This window comes from Rhinopithecus roxellana, chromosome 12, assembly GCF_007565055.1.
Source record: "Rhinopithecus roxellana isolate Shanxi Qingling chromosome 12, ASM756505v1, whole genome shotgun sequence".
Classification (NCBI taxonomy): domain Eukaryota; kingdom Metazoa; phylum Chordata; class Mammalia; order Primates; family Cercopithecidae; genus Rhinopithecus; species Rhinopithecus roxellana.
In genome coordinates, this window is record NC_044560.1 from 4,788,261 (window position 1) to 4,804,785 (window position 16,525).

Below are 16,525 nucleotides of genomic sequence, written 5' to 3' on the forward strand. Positions count from 1 at the left end.
TTATCGGAAGGGAAAAGAATAACAAAGAAAAAGTAAGGGCACTAAACTGCTCACTCAAGGCACATATTCTGCTGGGAAAATGATCATGACGAGGCTGGTCTATAATTACTCCACTTAACTATACAAACCTTAAGCTGAGTTTTACAGCGCTTCAGCATTTCGCGGTGTCTAGTTGCCAGTGGGGAATCTTTCCATTGGCTTTCATTATTTTTCAAATCTTCTACAGTTCTGAAATCAAAGACTAACAGTCAAACGAAAGAAAACAGCTGGATCCATCTTATCCATTCATCTCGCCCATTTCACTGACTCTCACACGCAGTTGTTTTCGCATTGTAACATCTTAAAAATCGGAGTATATCTTACAACCAATGGCAAGTTATAATTTAATTGGCAGCATCTTTGTTTCTTTCTCTCTCTCTCTCTCTCTCTCTCTCTCTCCCTCCCTCCCTCCCTTCCTTCCTTCCTTCCTTCCTTTCTTCCTTCCTTCCTTCCTTCCTGAGTCTTGCTCTGTCACCAGGCTGGAGTGCGGTGGCGCAATCTCCACACACTGCAACCTCCGCCTCCTGGGTTCAAGTGGTTCTCCTGCCTCAACCTCACAAGTAGCTGGGATTACAGGTGCCCATCACCACGCCCAGCTAATTTTTTGTATTTGTAGTAGAGACGGGGTTTCACTCTGTTGGCCAGGCTGGTCTCAAACTCCTGACCTTGTGGTCTGCCTGCCCGGCCTCCCAAAGTGCTGGGATTACAGGCGTGAGCTGCCGCGTCTGGGCATATTTTTCTTTTTTATTGGTTCCTAAAACAATGATGTGTCTTCAAATGGATGGCACTACAGATTTGGTGAAATATAATCTTTTTTGCTGCAAGAAAGTACATTGTTCCCTTATTTTTCTGGGAGGGAAAAAAAGAAGTCTCTTATGAAAATTCAAGGTTACTTTGCCTATTCAATTACCCAAAACAAACGGCTATTTTACTAACGGCATCATCCTTTACAACTGTTCCCTCTGCTTGGAATGCTCTTCTCTGAGGTTATCTCTGGCTTGGCTCCTTCACTCCCTCCAGGTGTCTGCTCCAACACCACCTGTCTCTGCAGTAAAGGCTTCCCCATCACCTAATATGCTGCATATTTTAAAGACTGACTCAACATTATTTCAACCCCTTTCTATCATGACTAGTTGTGTGTAATATCTAGAGTATTACACATATCTAGTTGTGTGTAATACTAGAGTTTGCTAAATCTCCAAAAGTTACATTTCCTAGACTCCCCTCCTGCCAGCATTTCTGTAAGACCGAGTTTTCACCGAGATGAACCCTCACTGAAGGCAGGGTGAGTACTGTGAAGTGACTGCGTGATTGCATGATCCTTCTGCAAGTACAGTGGTAGTGGGGTTTCGGCTGAAGCAGTGGCAGAGGCTGTGCTGTCAAGCTGACCTCCGAAGCAGCTTCCTTGTTCAAAGTATAGCTCTGGGAATCTTCTATTATAGCCATTCCAATGATTCAATAATCCAACTAGTTCCCCTTTCTGCTTATCCCAGAAGAATTGGATTCTTTTGTCTACAACTGAAACATGAGTATGGTAGACAAAAGAATGGCTCCTCCAAAGTTGTCACATCTGAATCCTTTGAGGGAACCTGTGAACATATGATCTCACACGGCAAAAGGGACGTTGTAGATGTGATTAAGGGTATGTATGGGCTTTGAGATGGGAAGATTATCTTGGATGATTTGGGACGGCCCAATATAATCACAAACGTCCTTCTAAGAGAAAAAAGGACTCAGAGACAGAGAAGGAGATGTGACAATGGGACAATGGAAGCAAAGGTCAGAGAGAGATGGAGATCTTGTTGCTGTCTTTTTTTTTTTTTTTTTTTTTTTTTTTTTTTTTTTTTTTGAGATGGAGTCTCGCTCTGTCACCCAGGCTGGAGTGCAGTGGCACAATCTTGGCTCACTGCAAGCTCCGCCTCCCGGGTTCACGCCATTCTCCTGCCTCAGCCTCCAGAGTAGCTGGGACTACAGGCACACGCCACCAAGCCCGGCTAACTTTTTGTATTTTTAGTAGAGACGAGGTTTCACCGTGTTAGCCAGGATGGTCTTGATCTCCTGACCTCATGATCCGCCTGCCTCGGCCTCCCAAAGTGTTGGGATTACAGGCCACCGCAGGCCACCGCGCCTGGCCCTTTTTTTTTGTTTTAAGACCGAGTCTCACTTTATTGCCCAGGCTGGAGTGAAGTGGCATCATCTGACTCACTGCAGCCTCTGCCTCCCAGGTTCAAGCGATTCTCCTGCCACAGCCTCCCAAGTAGCTGGGATTATAGGCACCTGCCACCAGGCCTGGCTAATTTTTGTATTTTTAGTAGAGATGGGGTTTCAACATGTTGGCCAGGCTGATCTCGAACTTCTGATCTCAAATGATCTGCCTGCCTCGGCCTCCCAAAGTGCTGGGATTACAGGCATGAGCCACTGTGCCTGGCCTTGTTTTTTGCTTTTTTGAGACAAGGTCTCTCACTCTGTCGCCCTGGAGTGCAGTGGCATGATCTCAGCTCATTGCAACCTTTGCTTCCCGGGTTCAAGCAATTCTTGCACCTCAGCCTCCTGAGTAGCAGGGACTACGAGGGTGTGTTACCATGCCTGGCTAATTTTTGTATTTTCTGGTAGAAAAGGGTTTCACCATGTTGACCAGGCTGGTCTCAAACTCCTGACTTCAAATGATCCACCCACCTCAGCCTCCCAAAGTGCTGGTATATACCAGGCAAGAGAAGGAGATCTAAAGATACTATGTTGCTAGCTTGGAAAATACAGTAAGGCAGTGTGGGGGTGGGGTGGCAGGTGGTGGTGATGAGCAGAGGAACATAGGCAGCTTTTAGAAGATGGAAAAGGCAAAGGAGATTCTCCCCTAGAGCCTCCGGAGGGAATGCAACCTTGATCTTAAGACTTCTGTTTTTGAGACGGAGTCTCACTCTGTAGCCCAGGCTGGAGTGCAGTGGCGCAATGTCGGTTCACTGCAACCTCTGTCTCCCAGGTTCAAGAAATTCTTGCCTCAGTCTCTTGAGCTGGGACTATAGGCATGTATTACCATGCCCTGCTAATTTTTGTATTTTTAGTACAGAGGAGGTTTCACCATGTTGGCCGGGCTAGTCTCGAACTCTTGACCTCATGTGATCTGCCCACCTTGGCCCCCCAAAGTGTTGCCACTCTGCCTGGCCGATTTTAGGACTCCTGACCTTCAGAACTGTAAGATAGTAGTATGTGTTGTTTTAAGTGACTAAAGTTGTGGTAATTTGTTGCTGCAGTCATAGGAAACTAAGATATTGACCTATATGGTTACTGGTATCACAAGAGTTTATAGGTAACAGGCCTTCACGAAAAAAATGGGTCTCTGGGATCAGTTGTTTAATTGGGCTGGATGGTGAAGATACAATTATTATTTGAGGATGGAACACTGGTAGCCCAAGGCTCTGAGTAGAGAAACAGCTATATAAATGATCACTGGTGATCTGGAATGAGGAGGTGGAGTGGCTACCTCTAATTATGTTGCAGAGTTTATAGAAAAAAAAAAAAAATGACAGGCTTCCGATTTTAAATTCTCATCTCAAGGAAATGTGAATGAACCAGGAAGTTTCTAAGACCACTGTCAAGGAGCAGCTCCAGTTCTACAAATTACAGCACAGAAGAAATTACTAACTTTACTGGACCTCTTATCTCAAAGTTGAGGCAAAGACTGGGACCCAAAGAGTTCAAATGGAGGAGTCTGGGAGAACGAGCTGACTCCAACCTAAATCTTTAAATTCCCTGAGCCTTGCTTGCTGGCAGAAGCAGTTTCTATCATGACCTCATTGGAGGTAGTCATCTTGCAGGAATACTATTTTCCCCTAGGTTCTATCCCATCATCTTTCATTGCTTCCAGAACCACAACTAGAATCAGATCAAGGACTGTCCTTATGGCCTTATTACAAAATTGGATGCAGGAGAAGCACACATTTGAAGAAAAAAAATGGCAAGATTTGTTCATGAGTTATGCTAGTTTTCTATTGCTGCTGTAAGAAGTTACCATAACCTCAGTGGCTCCAAACCACACAATTATAATCTTAGAGTTCTGGAAGTCTAAAAGGGGTCAGGAGGGATGATTCTTTCTGGAGGCTCTAGGGGAAAACAAGTTTCCTCGCCTTTTCCAGCTTACAGAAGTTACCGATTGGCTCATGACTCCAAACCACTCCAACCTCTGCTTCCCCATCACATTCCGTCTCTCCCTCTGACCCTCCTGATTCCCTCTTATGAAGACCTTTGCAATGACACTGGACCTACCCAGATAATCCAGGATAATCTCCCCAGCTCAAGATCATGAACCTGATACCGCAACTGCAAAGTTCAACTTAGGTAACATATTCACAGGTCGCGAGACCAGGATGTGGGCACCTTTGAGACATCATTATTCTACCTACCACATGTGTACTGCAGAAACGCGACGGTTATGTCGGGTTATGTATGGGAATGGGTTCTGAGGATGCTTGATCAACAAGAGAAGAAAATGCTGATATACTTCTATGTATGGCTAAAATCACTGACATGATTATACCTACCAGAGACCCTGGATTCAGTATTATTCTGAGTAGGGAGAGGTTCATATTGTGCAACCAACTAGTTGACCGAAACTTTGAATTGACAATGACCTATACTGAATGAAGCTGTGTTGCCAAATATTCTTTGATCTAATTCAGAGGAAATGATTCAAAACTTAAAGAGCTTGGAAAATTAATTATTGGATTTACCATATGTGATTTGCTCAGATAATCCTCTTTCCAATACACATACACACACCCCAACTATGTCCTAGAAGATACTTCTTGTATCACAGCATTGAAAAATATACACATGAGGTGAACATGAATGTCTCTGCAAAGCACAATAAAGGCTATCTGTTGCAAGCCAGGAGCAAAGGTTCTAGATGGTTCCATTGAAATAGGACCCTCTAAAGCCAGTGGGAGTGATGGTATTCCAGGAGGTAATCCATCGGAGGATAAAGAAACAGATAAATCCACAATCATAGTTTGAAATTTTTATAAGCTTCTCCCAGTAATTGATATTATAAGCTGATAAAATCATTAGATATAAGGAAAACTTGAACAGAAAATTAACAAACTTGACCTAAATAATATACGTGGAACACTGTAAAAACAACACAGATAGCAGTCTTTTCAGGTCTACTAATGTAAAAGGCTACAAAGTAAGTCTCAATAAACTTCAAAAGACACAAATCACATATATTATATTTTATATATATAATATATTATGTTTTCTTACCATAATGGAATTTAGCTAGAAAACAATCAACAAAAGATACATAGACAAATACCCTAAGAACCTAGAATTTAAATAATATATTTTGAAATAACCCACAGGTTATAGAAGAAAAAACAAAAATTAGAAAACATTTTGAACTGAGTAATAAGATATGATAAACCAAAAATGAGGGATGAAGCTAAGGTCACACTAAGAGGGAAATAAAATACTCTTAAATACACACATAAGTGAAAGAGTTGAAAGGGATGATCTAAATATCCATCTTAAGAGGCAGCAGAAAGCAAATTAAAATGGGCTGGGTGCGGTGGCTCAGGCCTGTAATCCCAGCAAGGCCTAGCTAGGCAGGCGGATCACCTGAGGTCAGGAGTTCAAGACCAGCCTGACCAACATGGAGAAACCCTGTCTCTACTAAAAATACAAAACTAGCTGGGCGTGGTGGCACATGCCTGTAATCCCAGCTACTCAGGAGGCTGAGGCAGGAGAATTGCTTGAACCCAGGAGGTGGAGGTTGCGGTGAGCCAAGATTGCACCACTGCACTCCAGCCTGGGCAAAAAGCCTAGACAACAAGAGCAAAACTCCTCTCAAAAAATAAAATAAATAAAAGCAGAAATAATAAGGATCTCACAGACATTAAAATGATAAAAGGATATTATGAACAACTTCATGCCAAAACATTTTCAAACTTTAGAAAAACTGACACAAAATGTAATGAAAATCTAAATAGTCCTATATATGTTAACTGACTTAAATCCATAATTAAAAACATCCCCACACAGAAAACTCTTAAGCCCTGACAGCTTCATCACTGAATTTTTTCTGACATTTAAGGAAGAAACAACATAATTCTTATACAATAAACTTTCAGGGAACATAAAAAACAGGAAAATATTCTCCAGTCCCTTTTTATTTTTTTTCTTTTGTTGACATGGAGTCTCACTCTCTTGCTCAGGGTGGAGTGCAGTGGCTCGGTCTTGGCTCACTACAACCTACGCCTCCCAGGTTCAAGCAATTTTCCCGCTATAGCCTCCCGAGTAGCTGAGATTACAGGCGTGCGCCAACCATGCCCGACTAAGTTTTGTATTTTTAGTAGAGACAGGTTTTCACTATGTTGGCCAGGCTAGCCTCCAACTCCTGACCTCAGGTGATCCGTCCACCTTGGCCTCCCAAAGTGCTGGGATGACAGGCGTAAGCCACTGCGCCCAGCCCCCAGTTTCTTCTATGAGGCAGCATAACCTTGATACCAAAATTTGAGATGCACTTAACAAGAAATGAAAATTATAGGTCAGGCTTTCTTTTGAACACATGCAAAAATCCTAAACAGAATATTAGCAAATTGTATATCCTATTAGATATAAAAACATTAATATAAAAGTTAAGTTTACTTGAGGAGTGAAAGACTGGTTTAATAACAGAAAACCAACTGATATAATTCAACCATATTAACAGAATAGAGGAGAAAAAGAGTCTAGTCTCCTCAACGGATATGGCAAAGCATTTAATAAAATTCAACTAGTGCTAAGGAAATTAACTATTGAAATAAAAGGAAATTTTCTTAATCTGGTAACTGAGGATACACAGAAAGCTTTCCTCCACTAACTGAAACAACATGGAAATTTCGAGGTTATTTCTATTCAACATTGTACTAAAAATTACAGCCCAGGCACTAAGGCATGAAAAAAAAAGCGTAAGAAATAAAATTGTCATCATTTATAGACATGATCATGTGTAGAAAGTAAATCATAAAGAATCTGCAGGGTAACATTAGAATTAGTAAGTGATTTTAGGCCAGGCGTGATGGCTCACATCTGTAATTTCAGCGCTTTGGGAGGCAGAGGTGGTTGGATCACCTGAGGTCAGGAATTTGAGACCAGCCTGACCAACGTGGCGAAACTCCGTCTCTACAAAAAATACAAAAAATGCCTGGGCCGGTGGCAAGTGAATCCCGCACTTGGAGGCCGACGGCGATCACAGGTCGTAGATCCGAGCATCTTACACGGTGAACCCCGTCTTACTAAAAACCAAAAACTAGCCAGGGTGGTGGCGGGCGGTATCCAGTACCGGAGGCTCAGAAAGAACCCAGTGAGCTTGCATGAGATTCGCCACGCCTCCCCGGCACCACGAGATCCGCTCAAAAAAAAAAAAAAAAAAAAAAAAAAAATTGGCCCCAGTGCCCACATCGTAATCTAGCACTTGGGAGGCCAGTGGGTGACACCTAGTCCAGTTGAAACACTGTCTCTACAAAAAAACAGAAAATTAGCCGGCATGGCGGTGTACAGCTGTATTCCCAGCTACTCACAAGGCTGAGACAGGAGAATTGCTTTGAACCCATGCATGGTTAGTTTGCAGTGATCCGAGATCTGCAATTTGATTCCATCCTGTATGGAGCAGACTACATCAAAAAAAAAAAAAATTGGGCATGGTGGTGCGCGTCTGTAATCCCAGCTACTCGGAAAGCTGAAGCAGGAGAATTGCTTGAACCTGGGAGGCACAGGTTGCAGTGAGCTGGGATCGTACCACTGCACTCCAGCCTGGGCAACAGAGCGAGACTCCATCTCAAAAAAATAAATAAATAAAAAAGAATTAGTAAGTGATTTAAGCAAGGTAGATACAGAGATATAAATATGATTCAGTTTCTCTCATAGCCAGACTACACAGGTTCTAGACCAAAAAGCAGAAGTGGTTTCATTATTCCAGATGACCTGCTCAAGAATATTTGCTCTGTGTTCCTGTGACTTCTATTTGTTGGTGTTAGTACACAGCAAAAAATGCTTAGAGTAAGAAACATAACAATGATGTTAATGAATTGGAAATCTGAGGCTGCTATTTGGCCATTTTGGACTCCTCATGGCACAGAACAAGCCAAAAAGAGAATTACACGTGGGCAGGAGTAAATGATCTTGGTTATCAAGGGAAACCATGGTTACTTTTTCACAGTCCAGGGAAGAAGGCGTATGTCTGAAACCCAGGGGACCCTTTAAACTTTTAAAGTTTAAAGTGCCTGCTGGTAATGTATGCCCAGCTGGAAAAGTTAATGGAAGTCTGTAGCAACCATAAACAGAGTGAAATACCCAGGGTTCAGAACTCTCAGAAATCAAGGTTTGGATCACTTCACCAGGTAAAGAACTCTGGACAACTGAGGAACGTGGATGTGGTGGTGGAGGCAGATAGAACACTATATAACGTACGTATTTCCCCCAACATTCAAAACTACTGTTCACAATGGAATTGCTTGCCCCTGACAAAAAAATGGTAACTCAGGCAAACCCAGGACACGGCATCATGGCACATACCTATTGAGCTCCCGGATAGCCCGGAGTCTGCGGATATAGCGACGGCAACTAGGCAGAATAGACAGGTGGTGAGCATGCAGGGTGAGAAAGAAGCACTCCGTAGGGAATTTCGGCTCAGAAAATGGAGGCTGATCACCATCTAGGAAAAAGAACATCATTCCCTAAATAAAATCTATTACATGTCTCAATCAGAGAAAAAGCTCAATTCAGAAGAGAAAATTACATTTGAATTTTTATGAAGTTTAAAGACACATTTATTTATTTATTTATTTGAGCTGGAGTTTTGCCCACTTGTCACCCAGGCAGAAGTGCAATGGCGCAGTCTTGGCTTACTGCAAATTCTGCCTCCCAGGTTCAAGTGATTATCCTGCCTCAGCCTCCCTAGTAGCTGGGATTACAGGCATGTGCCACCACACCTGGCTACTTTTGCATTTTTAGGACAGACGAGGTTTCACCATGTTGGCCAGGCTGGTCTCGAACTCCTGACCTCAGGTAATCCACCCTCCTTGGCCTCTCAAAGTGCTGGGATTACAGGCATGAGCCACCATGCCTGGCCAGACGTTTAAGGATACTTTTGCAATTATAAACTTAAACAATGCTACAAGAAGAAGAGAATTCTGTTAGCTCCATTCAAGGATCAGGTATTCTGTCCTACCTCATTAAATGTGTACATAGATGTCCATTACAATCTTTTTTTTTTTTTGAGAGAGGGTCTTACTCTGTCACCTAGGCTGCAGGGCAGTGGTAAGCTCACAGCTCACCGCAGCCTTGATTTCCTGGGCTCGGGCAATCCTCCTGCCTCAGTCTCCTGGGTGGCTGGGAACACAGGCATGTGCCACCATGCTGGGCTAATTTTTTTCTTTGTAGAGATGGGGTTTCCCTATTTTGCCCAGGCTGGTCTTGAACTCCTGGACTCAAGCTATCCTCCCACCTCAGCCTCCAAAAGTTCTGGGATTATGGATGTGAGCCACCATTCCCAGCCCATCAGCAATCTTTGGTGATGTTTCTTACTGATGTATAAAATCTCCGTTTTTCAATACAATACAGAAATATTTAAATCTCGAAATGGTATTAAATTATGTTAATAAACTACTGATTCTAGAGCCATTTCCCTGCATATTTCCTTTTTCTAATTTTTTTCTACTATAAGTAATAGTACTACTGGGAGGATTTATGTAAACAAAATTATCCCTTTTTCCTCCAACTTTGGGAATATATCCTGAAAAGTAGAATTATTAAGAACAACAGTATTATAATTTTTTCTATGAATCACCAGAATTCACTTTAGACAGGTTAAATAAATTGGTGAAATGTCATCTACTTCTTCGAAAACTTACATTCTATTTCATTACTTTGGTTTCGGCTTGTTTATAGATATATTATGATAGCTCAAATGTTTTTTCAATTTGTGTCTTTTTTTTCTTTTTTGTTTTTTTGAGACGGAGTCTTGCTCTGTCGCCCAGGCTGGAGTGCAGTAGCTCAATCTCTGCTCACTGCAAGCTCCGCCTCCCAGGTTCATGCCATTCTCCTGCCTCACCCTCCCGAGTAGCTGGGACTACAGGCACCCGCCACCACGCCTGGCTAATTTTTTTTTTTATATTTTTAGTAGAGACGGGTTTCACCGTGTTAGCCAAGATGGTCTCCATCTCCTGATCTCGTGATCCGCCCACCTCGGCCTCCCCAAAGTGCTGGGATTACAGGCATGAGGCCACCGTGCCTCGCCTGTTTTTTTTTTTTTTTTTTTTTTGAGACAGAGTCTCACTCTGTTGCCCAGGCTGGAGTGCAGTGGCATGACTGTGGCTCACTGCAACCTCTGCCTCCTGGGTTCAAACGATTCTCCTGCCTCAGCCTCCTGAGTAGCTGGGATTACAGGAGCGTACCACCACACCTGCTAATTTTTGTATCTTTACTAGAGACATGGTTTCACCATGGTGGTCAGGCTGGTCATGAACTCCGGACCTCATGATCTGCCCACCTCAGCCTCCCAAAGTGCTCGGATTACAGGCGCACCACCATGTCCAGCTAACTTTGGTATTTTTAGTAAAGACGGGGTTTCACCATGTTAGTCAGGCTGGTCTTGAACTCCTGACCTTGTGACCCACCTGCCTCGGCCTCCCAAAGTGCTGGGATTACACATATGAGCCACCATGCTGGGCCTACTGTATTAATTTTTATTATGTTTCTCTATCTCATAAGTTCATTTTACAGTGAGGTAGTAACAATTTGTGAGGAATTACTAGCATGTAGGTAAGATAAAACACTAGCAGTGTTTTAATGACCGAGTCGTGAACACAGTACTCACAGAGTTCAGTCAGCCAGTCATTCACATCTTCCATCGTGGCATTCACACGCGTCTCATCATTTGGAAGAGTAATCCGACATCTTGGGTGAAAAATATACGTGGGATCAACTGTTTCTAACTTGATTTTTGTACTTAGCTGCTGCAGTACCCAAAGGAAATTCAGCATAAATCCATCTGTAGATACTAATCTATCATCTGTCTATGAAAGATGAAAAGAAAAAGTATTTTTAAACATTAAAAAAATTTTTTTGAGATAGGGTCTCACTCTGTTGCCCAGGCTGGAGTGAAGGGGTGTGATTTCGGCTGCAACCTCTGCCTCCCAGGCTCAAGCAATCCTCCCACTTCAGCCTCCCAAGTAGCTGGGACCTAAAGTGATCCGCCTACCTCGGCCTCCCAAAGTGCTGGGATTACAGGGGCGAGCCACTGTGCCCAGCCAAGAAAAAGTATTTAAAATAATAACATGAATAGAAATTTTGGCCTTTATAAGAAAGCAGACTGAACTTTCAAGCATAACTGTATCCTAAAGTCAATGAGAAGACATACATATCATCACCACTGTCATTCCATTAATTCTGTATTAGCAGGTGCTACTTGTTGACTACCACCTATTACATAATTATTATTTATGCAAGAGGCATTTTATAAATTTCTTTTTTTTTTTATTTTTTTGAGACAGAGTTCTGCTCTTGTTGCCCAGGCTAGAATGCAGTGGCGCGATCCCCGCTTCCAGGTTCAAGTGATTCTCCTGCCTCAGCCTCCCCAGTAGCTGGGATTACAGGTACCCACCACCATGCCCGGCTAATTTTTTGTATTTTTAGTAGAGACGGGGTTTCACCATGTCGGCCAGGCTGGTCTCGAACTCCTGACCTCAGGTGATCCGCCCGCCTCGGCCTCCCAAAGTGCTTGATTACAGGCGTGAGCCACCGCGCCCAGCCATTTTATACATTCTTTTACTGAACCATCACAATAATTCTTACAGGTCAGTAATACTGCTGTTAACATTTTATACAGGAGGAAATAAAGACTCAGAGACCCTGAAGTGATTTGCCTGAGCCTCAAAATTAGTAAGCAGAAACACAATAAATGTTGCTTTCTTTCTTTTCTTTTCTTTTTTTTTGAGATAGGGTTTTACTCTGTTGCCCAGGCTGTAGTACAGTGGTGCAAACATAGCTCACTACAGCCTCAACCTCCTGGGCTTAAGCGATCCTCGCACTTTAGCCTCCTGAATAACTGGGTCTACAGGTGTATGCCACTACACTGAGCTAATTTTTTATTTTTTTGTAGAGACGGGGTCTCCCTATGTTGCCCAGGCTGATCTCAACCTCCTTGGCTCAAGTGATTCTCTCGCCTCAGCCTCCCAAGTAGCTGAAACTTTGGGTATGCGCCAGCCACCATGCCCAGATAATTTCTGTATTTTTTGTAGAGATGGGGTTTCGTTATGTTGCCAGGGCTGGTCTCAAATGACTGGGCTCAAGCGATCCTCCCACCTCGGCCTCCCAAAGTGTTGAGATTACAGGCCTGAGCCACCATGCCCGGCCTCTTTCTCCTCTTTATTTCCCTCAAGAGCATCAAAACAAGTAGTTCCACTTGTTATCATGGGACATTGTTTCTCTAGGTGACAGCATCAGCACACTCTTGCATTAACAATATAACAATGTAACTTGATTACCTCTGTTAAGAAAAAAATAATAATACAACAATGATAAGAATGATAGTTAATACTGGTTGAGTGATCACTGTGTACCGGGCACCATCCTAACAGCTTTATATATAATAAACCCAGTACTAGTAGTACCCCCACTTAGCAGATGAGGAAACGGAGGCACAGAGGAGTAACTGTCTAAGGTCCTGCAGTTAGTACACGGTGGAACCACGATCAGAAACCACCAGATCTATGCTCTTCTCTCTACGTTTTTTGCTTCTGAGTATACGCATCACGTCATTCATTCATTATTCATTACTAATCAAGGAAGTATGCCCTTTTCTCCTCTGGCAAAGCAGCCACAGCCACTGGCCTGTCTCACCTGGACCGAAGCACTCACGCCCTTGCAGCCGCCTCCTTGGGTCTGTTCTTGGCTGCCCCCTTCTGCTTTGGTCCATTTACATGCAGCTTTTGTGATTTCCCTGCTAAAAACCCTCCCATGACAGTTCCGATCCTGTAAACCCAACCTGATGGAGCCCTGTCTACCCACTAACTCCAGGACCTGCCATTCCCTCCTGTTCACTCTTCTCCAGCCACAAAAGCCTGCATGCTGGGCTTGTAACAAAGCTGCTTCGTTTCCACCTTGGACAGCTCTTTTCTCAGCCACTACAACGGCTGGCTCCTTCCTATGAAACAAACCTCACCTCCACAGGGAGGCCTTTCCTGCCACCCAATCACAAATCACCTTCAGACCTTCCTTCTGGTAACTACAGTTCTTCTCATGTCATTTACTTTGCTCTGTTTTCTTCATTGATTATACGACTGTCTAAAATCATGTATTTATATGTGTACTTGTTTACCCTGTGGAACATGGGCTCCACAAAAGCAGGAAGCTTGTCTACCTTGTTCAATACTGTTCCCCCATTCCTAGAACAGTGCCTGGTAGGTGCTGACTAAATCTGGGTCAGATGAATGAATGTGACGAACAGTGAAAAGCAGTCTGTAGGAATCCTACCTGCATCTGTGCTTTCTTCATATTGGCATTGACGACAGCCGCCATGTAACTGAGAGCAGCCTCACGGGTTTCGCCATTTAACAAAATACTATGCAGAATCTTAAAAAGCTCTTGCTGAAATTTATTTTTAAAAAGAAGAAACAAATTAAAACTATTTTGCACACGATTCCTTTTTGACTTCACGAACAGCTAGCCTACTTCCCACGTTCTCTCCTCTCCCACTTCTACTCATTTCAGACAATACTGAGTGAAAGAAGAATATAAGAAACATCCATATTCAACTATGTCAAGGTAATCAGCATGAAAGCAGAATATGGAGTGGGGGAGGTAGGCAGTTACAGTTTTTTGTTTTTTTTTTTTTGAGACTGAGTCTAGCTCTGTTGCCAGGCTGGAGTGCAGAGGTGCAATCTCGGCTCACTGCAACCTGCCCCTTCCAGGTTCAAGCGATTCTCCTGCCTCAGCCTCCCGAGTAGCTGGGATTACAGGCACATGCTGCCATGCCCAGCTAATTTTTTTTTTTTTTTTTTTTTTTTGAGACAGAGTTTTGCTCTTATTGCCCAGGCTAGAGTGCAGTGGCACATCTCGGCTCATTGCAACCTCTGCCTTCCGGTTTCAAGCGATTCTCCTGCCTTAGCCTCCCAAGTTGCTGGGATTATAGGCACCTGCCACCATGCCCAGCTAATTTTTTTTTTGTATTTTAGTAGAGATGGGGTTTCACCATGTTGGTAAGGCTGGTCTTGAACTGCTGACCTCGTGATCCACCTACCTCGGCCAATTTTTGTATTTTTAGTAGTGACGAGGTTTCACCGTGTTGGCCATGATAGTCTCTACCTCCTGACCTCGAGATCCACCCACATTGGCCTCCCAAAGTGTTGGGATTATAGGCGTGAGCCAACGAACCCAGCCGGCAGTTAGAGTTTTAATAAAATAGCCTTTGTTACTTCCTTCCCATGATCAAAATTACCTTAGATACCCAAGCCTGTAACTTCTTTGCCTTTTTTCTTTTTTTGAGATGGAGTCTTGCTCTGTCGCCCAGGCTGACAGCATGCAGTGGCATGATCTCGGCTCACTGCAACCCCCACCTCCTGGGTTCAAGCGATCATTGTGCCTCAGCCTCCCGAGTAGCTGGGTAGCTGGGATTACAGGCACGTGCTGCCACACCTGGCTAATTTTTGTATTGTTAGTAGAGATGGGTTTCATCATGTTGGCCAGGCTGGTCTCAAACTCCTGACCTCAGGTGATCCACCCACCTCAGCCTCCCAAAGTGTTGGGATTACAGGTGTGAGCCATCACACCCGGCCCTTCTCTGCCTTTAAGTTTGAGAACTGAAGACATATTAATCAGGATTTGGGATAAGCAAGTCAGTGAAGGTGTGTGCAAACTAACAGCCCTTGCTCACCCTCACAGTGCAAATGCCTAAGGGCCAGCTGGAGGAAGAGCCGGGTCACTAAGCTTAGGACCAGTTCCCAGTGATGCTACATACAAAGGCAGCATACTGCTGTTGTTACAACCTGTTATTCAAGACATAGGTTATTTACTTATAGTTTATCTTTTTTATGTAAGATTGAATTGGCTTTTGTTAGCCGTTTGTCTACTGGGCATCGTCCAGTCTACAAAATAAAAGCTCCCTATCTGGAGTTCATCTTTGCTACTTCCTCTGGGTTTGTTCTCTGAACGCTTACCCTTCCGAGCTCTAAGTAATGCTGCAATGATTGGCTAACCACACGAGTGTTTTCCAGGGTAATGGCAGGCCCTGAGAAGTATTTTTCAACCACTTTAACCTGGAAAGAGAAGGAAAAATGCAATCAACATATAATGTACATTTGGGAAGGAATCTGAATAGAAGGGCGGCAAAGTGCAAGTAGCCACTATACTTACATCATCTTCTGCAAAGACTGAGAAGCTAAAGAAAGCCCCCAAGTAAGAGAGTCTCTGCAGCTCCCGCCCACAGCCAGGACTTAAGGATTTCGGCAACCACAACGGCAAAGAAGCAACCTAGGCAGAAGATGGAAGAGGCCAGTCAGCCACTCAACAGGCCGATGAAGTAAAAATGTAATGAAAACCCTCCAGCTCCTCTATATTTTCACAAGATATTATTAAAACTTTTATGTTTCAGCCAGGCACGGTGGCTCACACCTGTAATCCCAGCACTTTGGGAGGCCAATGCGGGTGGGAGTGGGTCACCTGAGGTCAGGAGTCCGAGACAATCCTGGCCAATATGGAGAAACCCTGGCCAATATGGAGAAACCCCATCTCTACGAAAAATACAAAAATTAGCGGGGCATGGTGGTGTGCTCCTGTATTCCCAGCTACTAGGGAGGCTAAGGCAAGAGAATTGCTTGAACCCAGGAGGCAGAGGTTGCAGTGGGCTAAGATTGTGCCACTGCACTCCAGCCTGGGTGACAGAAAAAAAAAAAAAGAATTTTAAAGTTTCAGGATACTATTTGATGAAGTTCAAATGAACTCTTCTTACTTATACCACCAAAGGACTAGAATAACTTTTCCATAGCACTTGTTACTTTAGTTGTACAATACTTGTCAAGGAAAAAAAACAGGCCCGGTGCAGTGGCTCACGCCTGTAACCCAATAATTTGGGAGGCCGAGGCAGGGGGGATCACCTGAGGTCAGTAGTTCGAGACCAGCCTGGCCAACATGGTAAAACCCCATCTCTACTAAAAATACAAAAAAATTAGCCTGGCATGGTGATGCGTGCCTGTATTCCCAACTACTTGGGAGGCTGAGGCACGAGACTCACTTGAACCCAGGAGGTGGAGGCTGCAGTGGGCCAAGATCGCACCATTGCACTCCATCCAGCCTGGGTGATAGAGCAAGATTCTTGGGGGAAAAAAACGGAAAAAAATCATAGAAACGAACACGGTAAGGCAGGAAATAACGTGTCTAACAACAATGTAACAGTTGAGAGCCTCCCAGACACGTGACCTCCGCCTACACCTAAATGTCCTTCAAGAGTTTTCCAGGT

The 16,525-nt window shown here is 43.7% G+C and overlaps 1 protein-coding gene across 4 annotated transcripts in view; it reads right to left on the reverse strand.

The window, feature by feature from the left end:
- The window catches only part of UBE4B (ubiquitination factor E4B), a 150,915-nt gene that overhangs the window by 37,802 nt on the left and 96,588 nt on the right, over positions 1–16,525 (reverse strand). For all 4 annotated transcript variants that reach the window (XM_030942311.1, XM_030942310.1, XM_030942309.1 and 1 more), the window contains 6 exons: positions 15,424–15,540; positions 15,228–15,326; positions 13,546–13,659; positions 10,889–11,087; positions 8,587–8,725; positions 129–228 (listed from right to left, as the gene is read on the reverse strand). In XM_030942311.1, the coding sequence (XP_030798171.1) occupies positions 129–228; positions 8,587–8,725; positions 10,889–11,087; positions 13,546–13,659; positions 15,228–15,326; positions 15,424–15,540 (768 nt within the window). The remainder of the gene's footprint in view (positions 1–128; positions 229–8,586; positions 8,726–10,888; positions 11,088–13,545; positions 13,660–15,227; positions 15,327–15,423; positions 15,541–16,525) is intronic.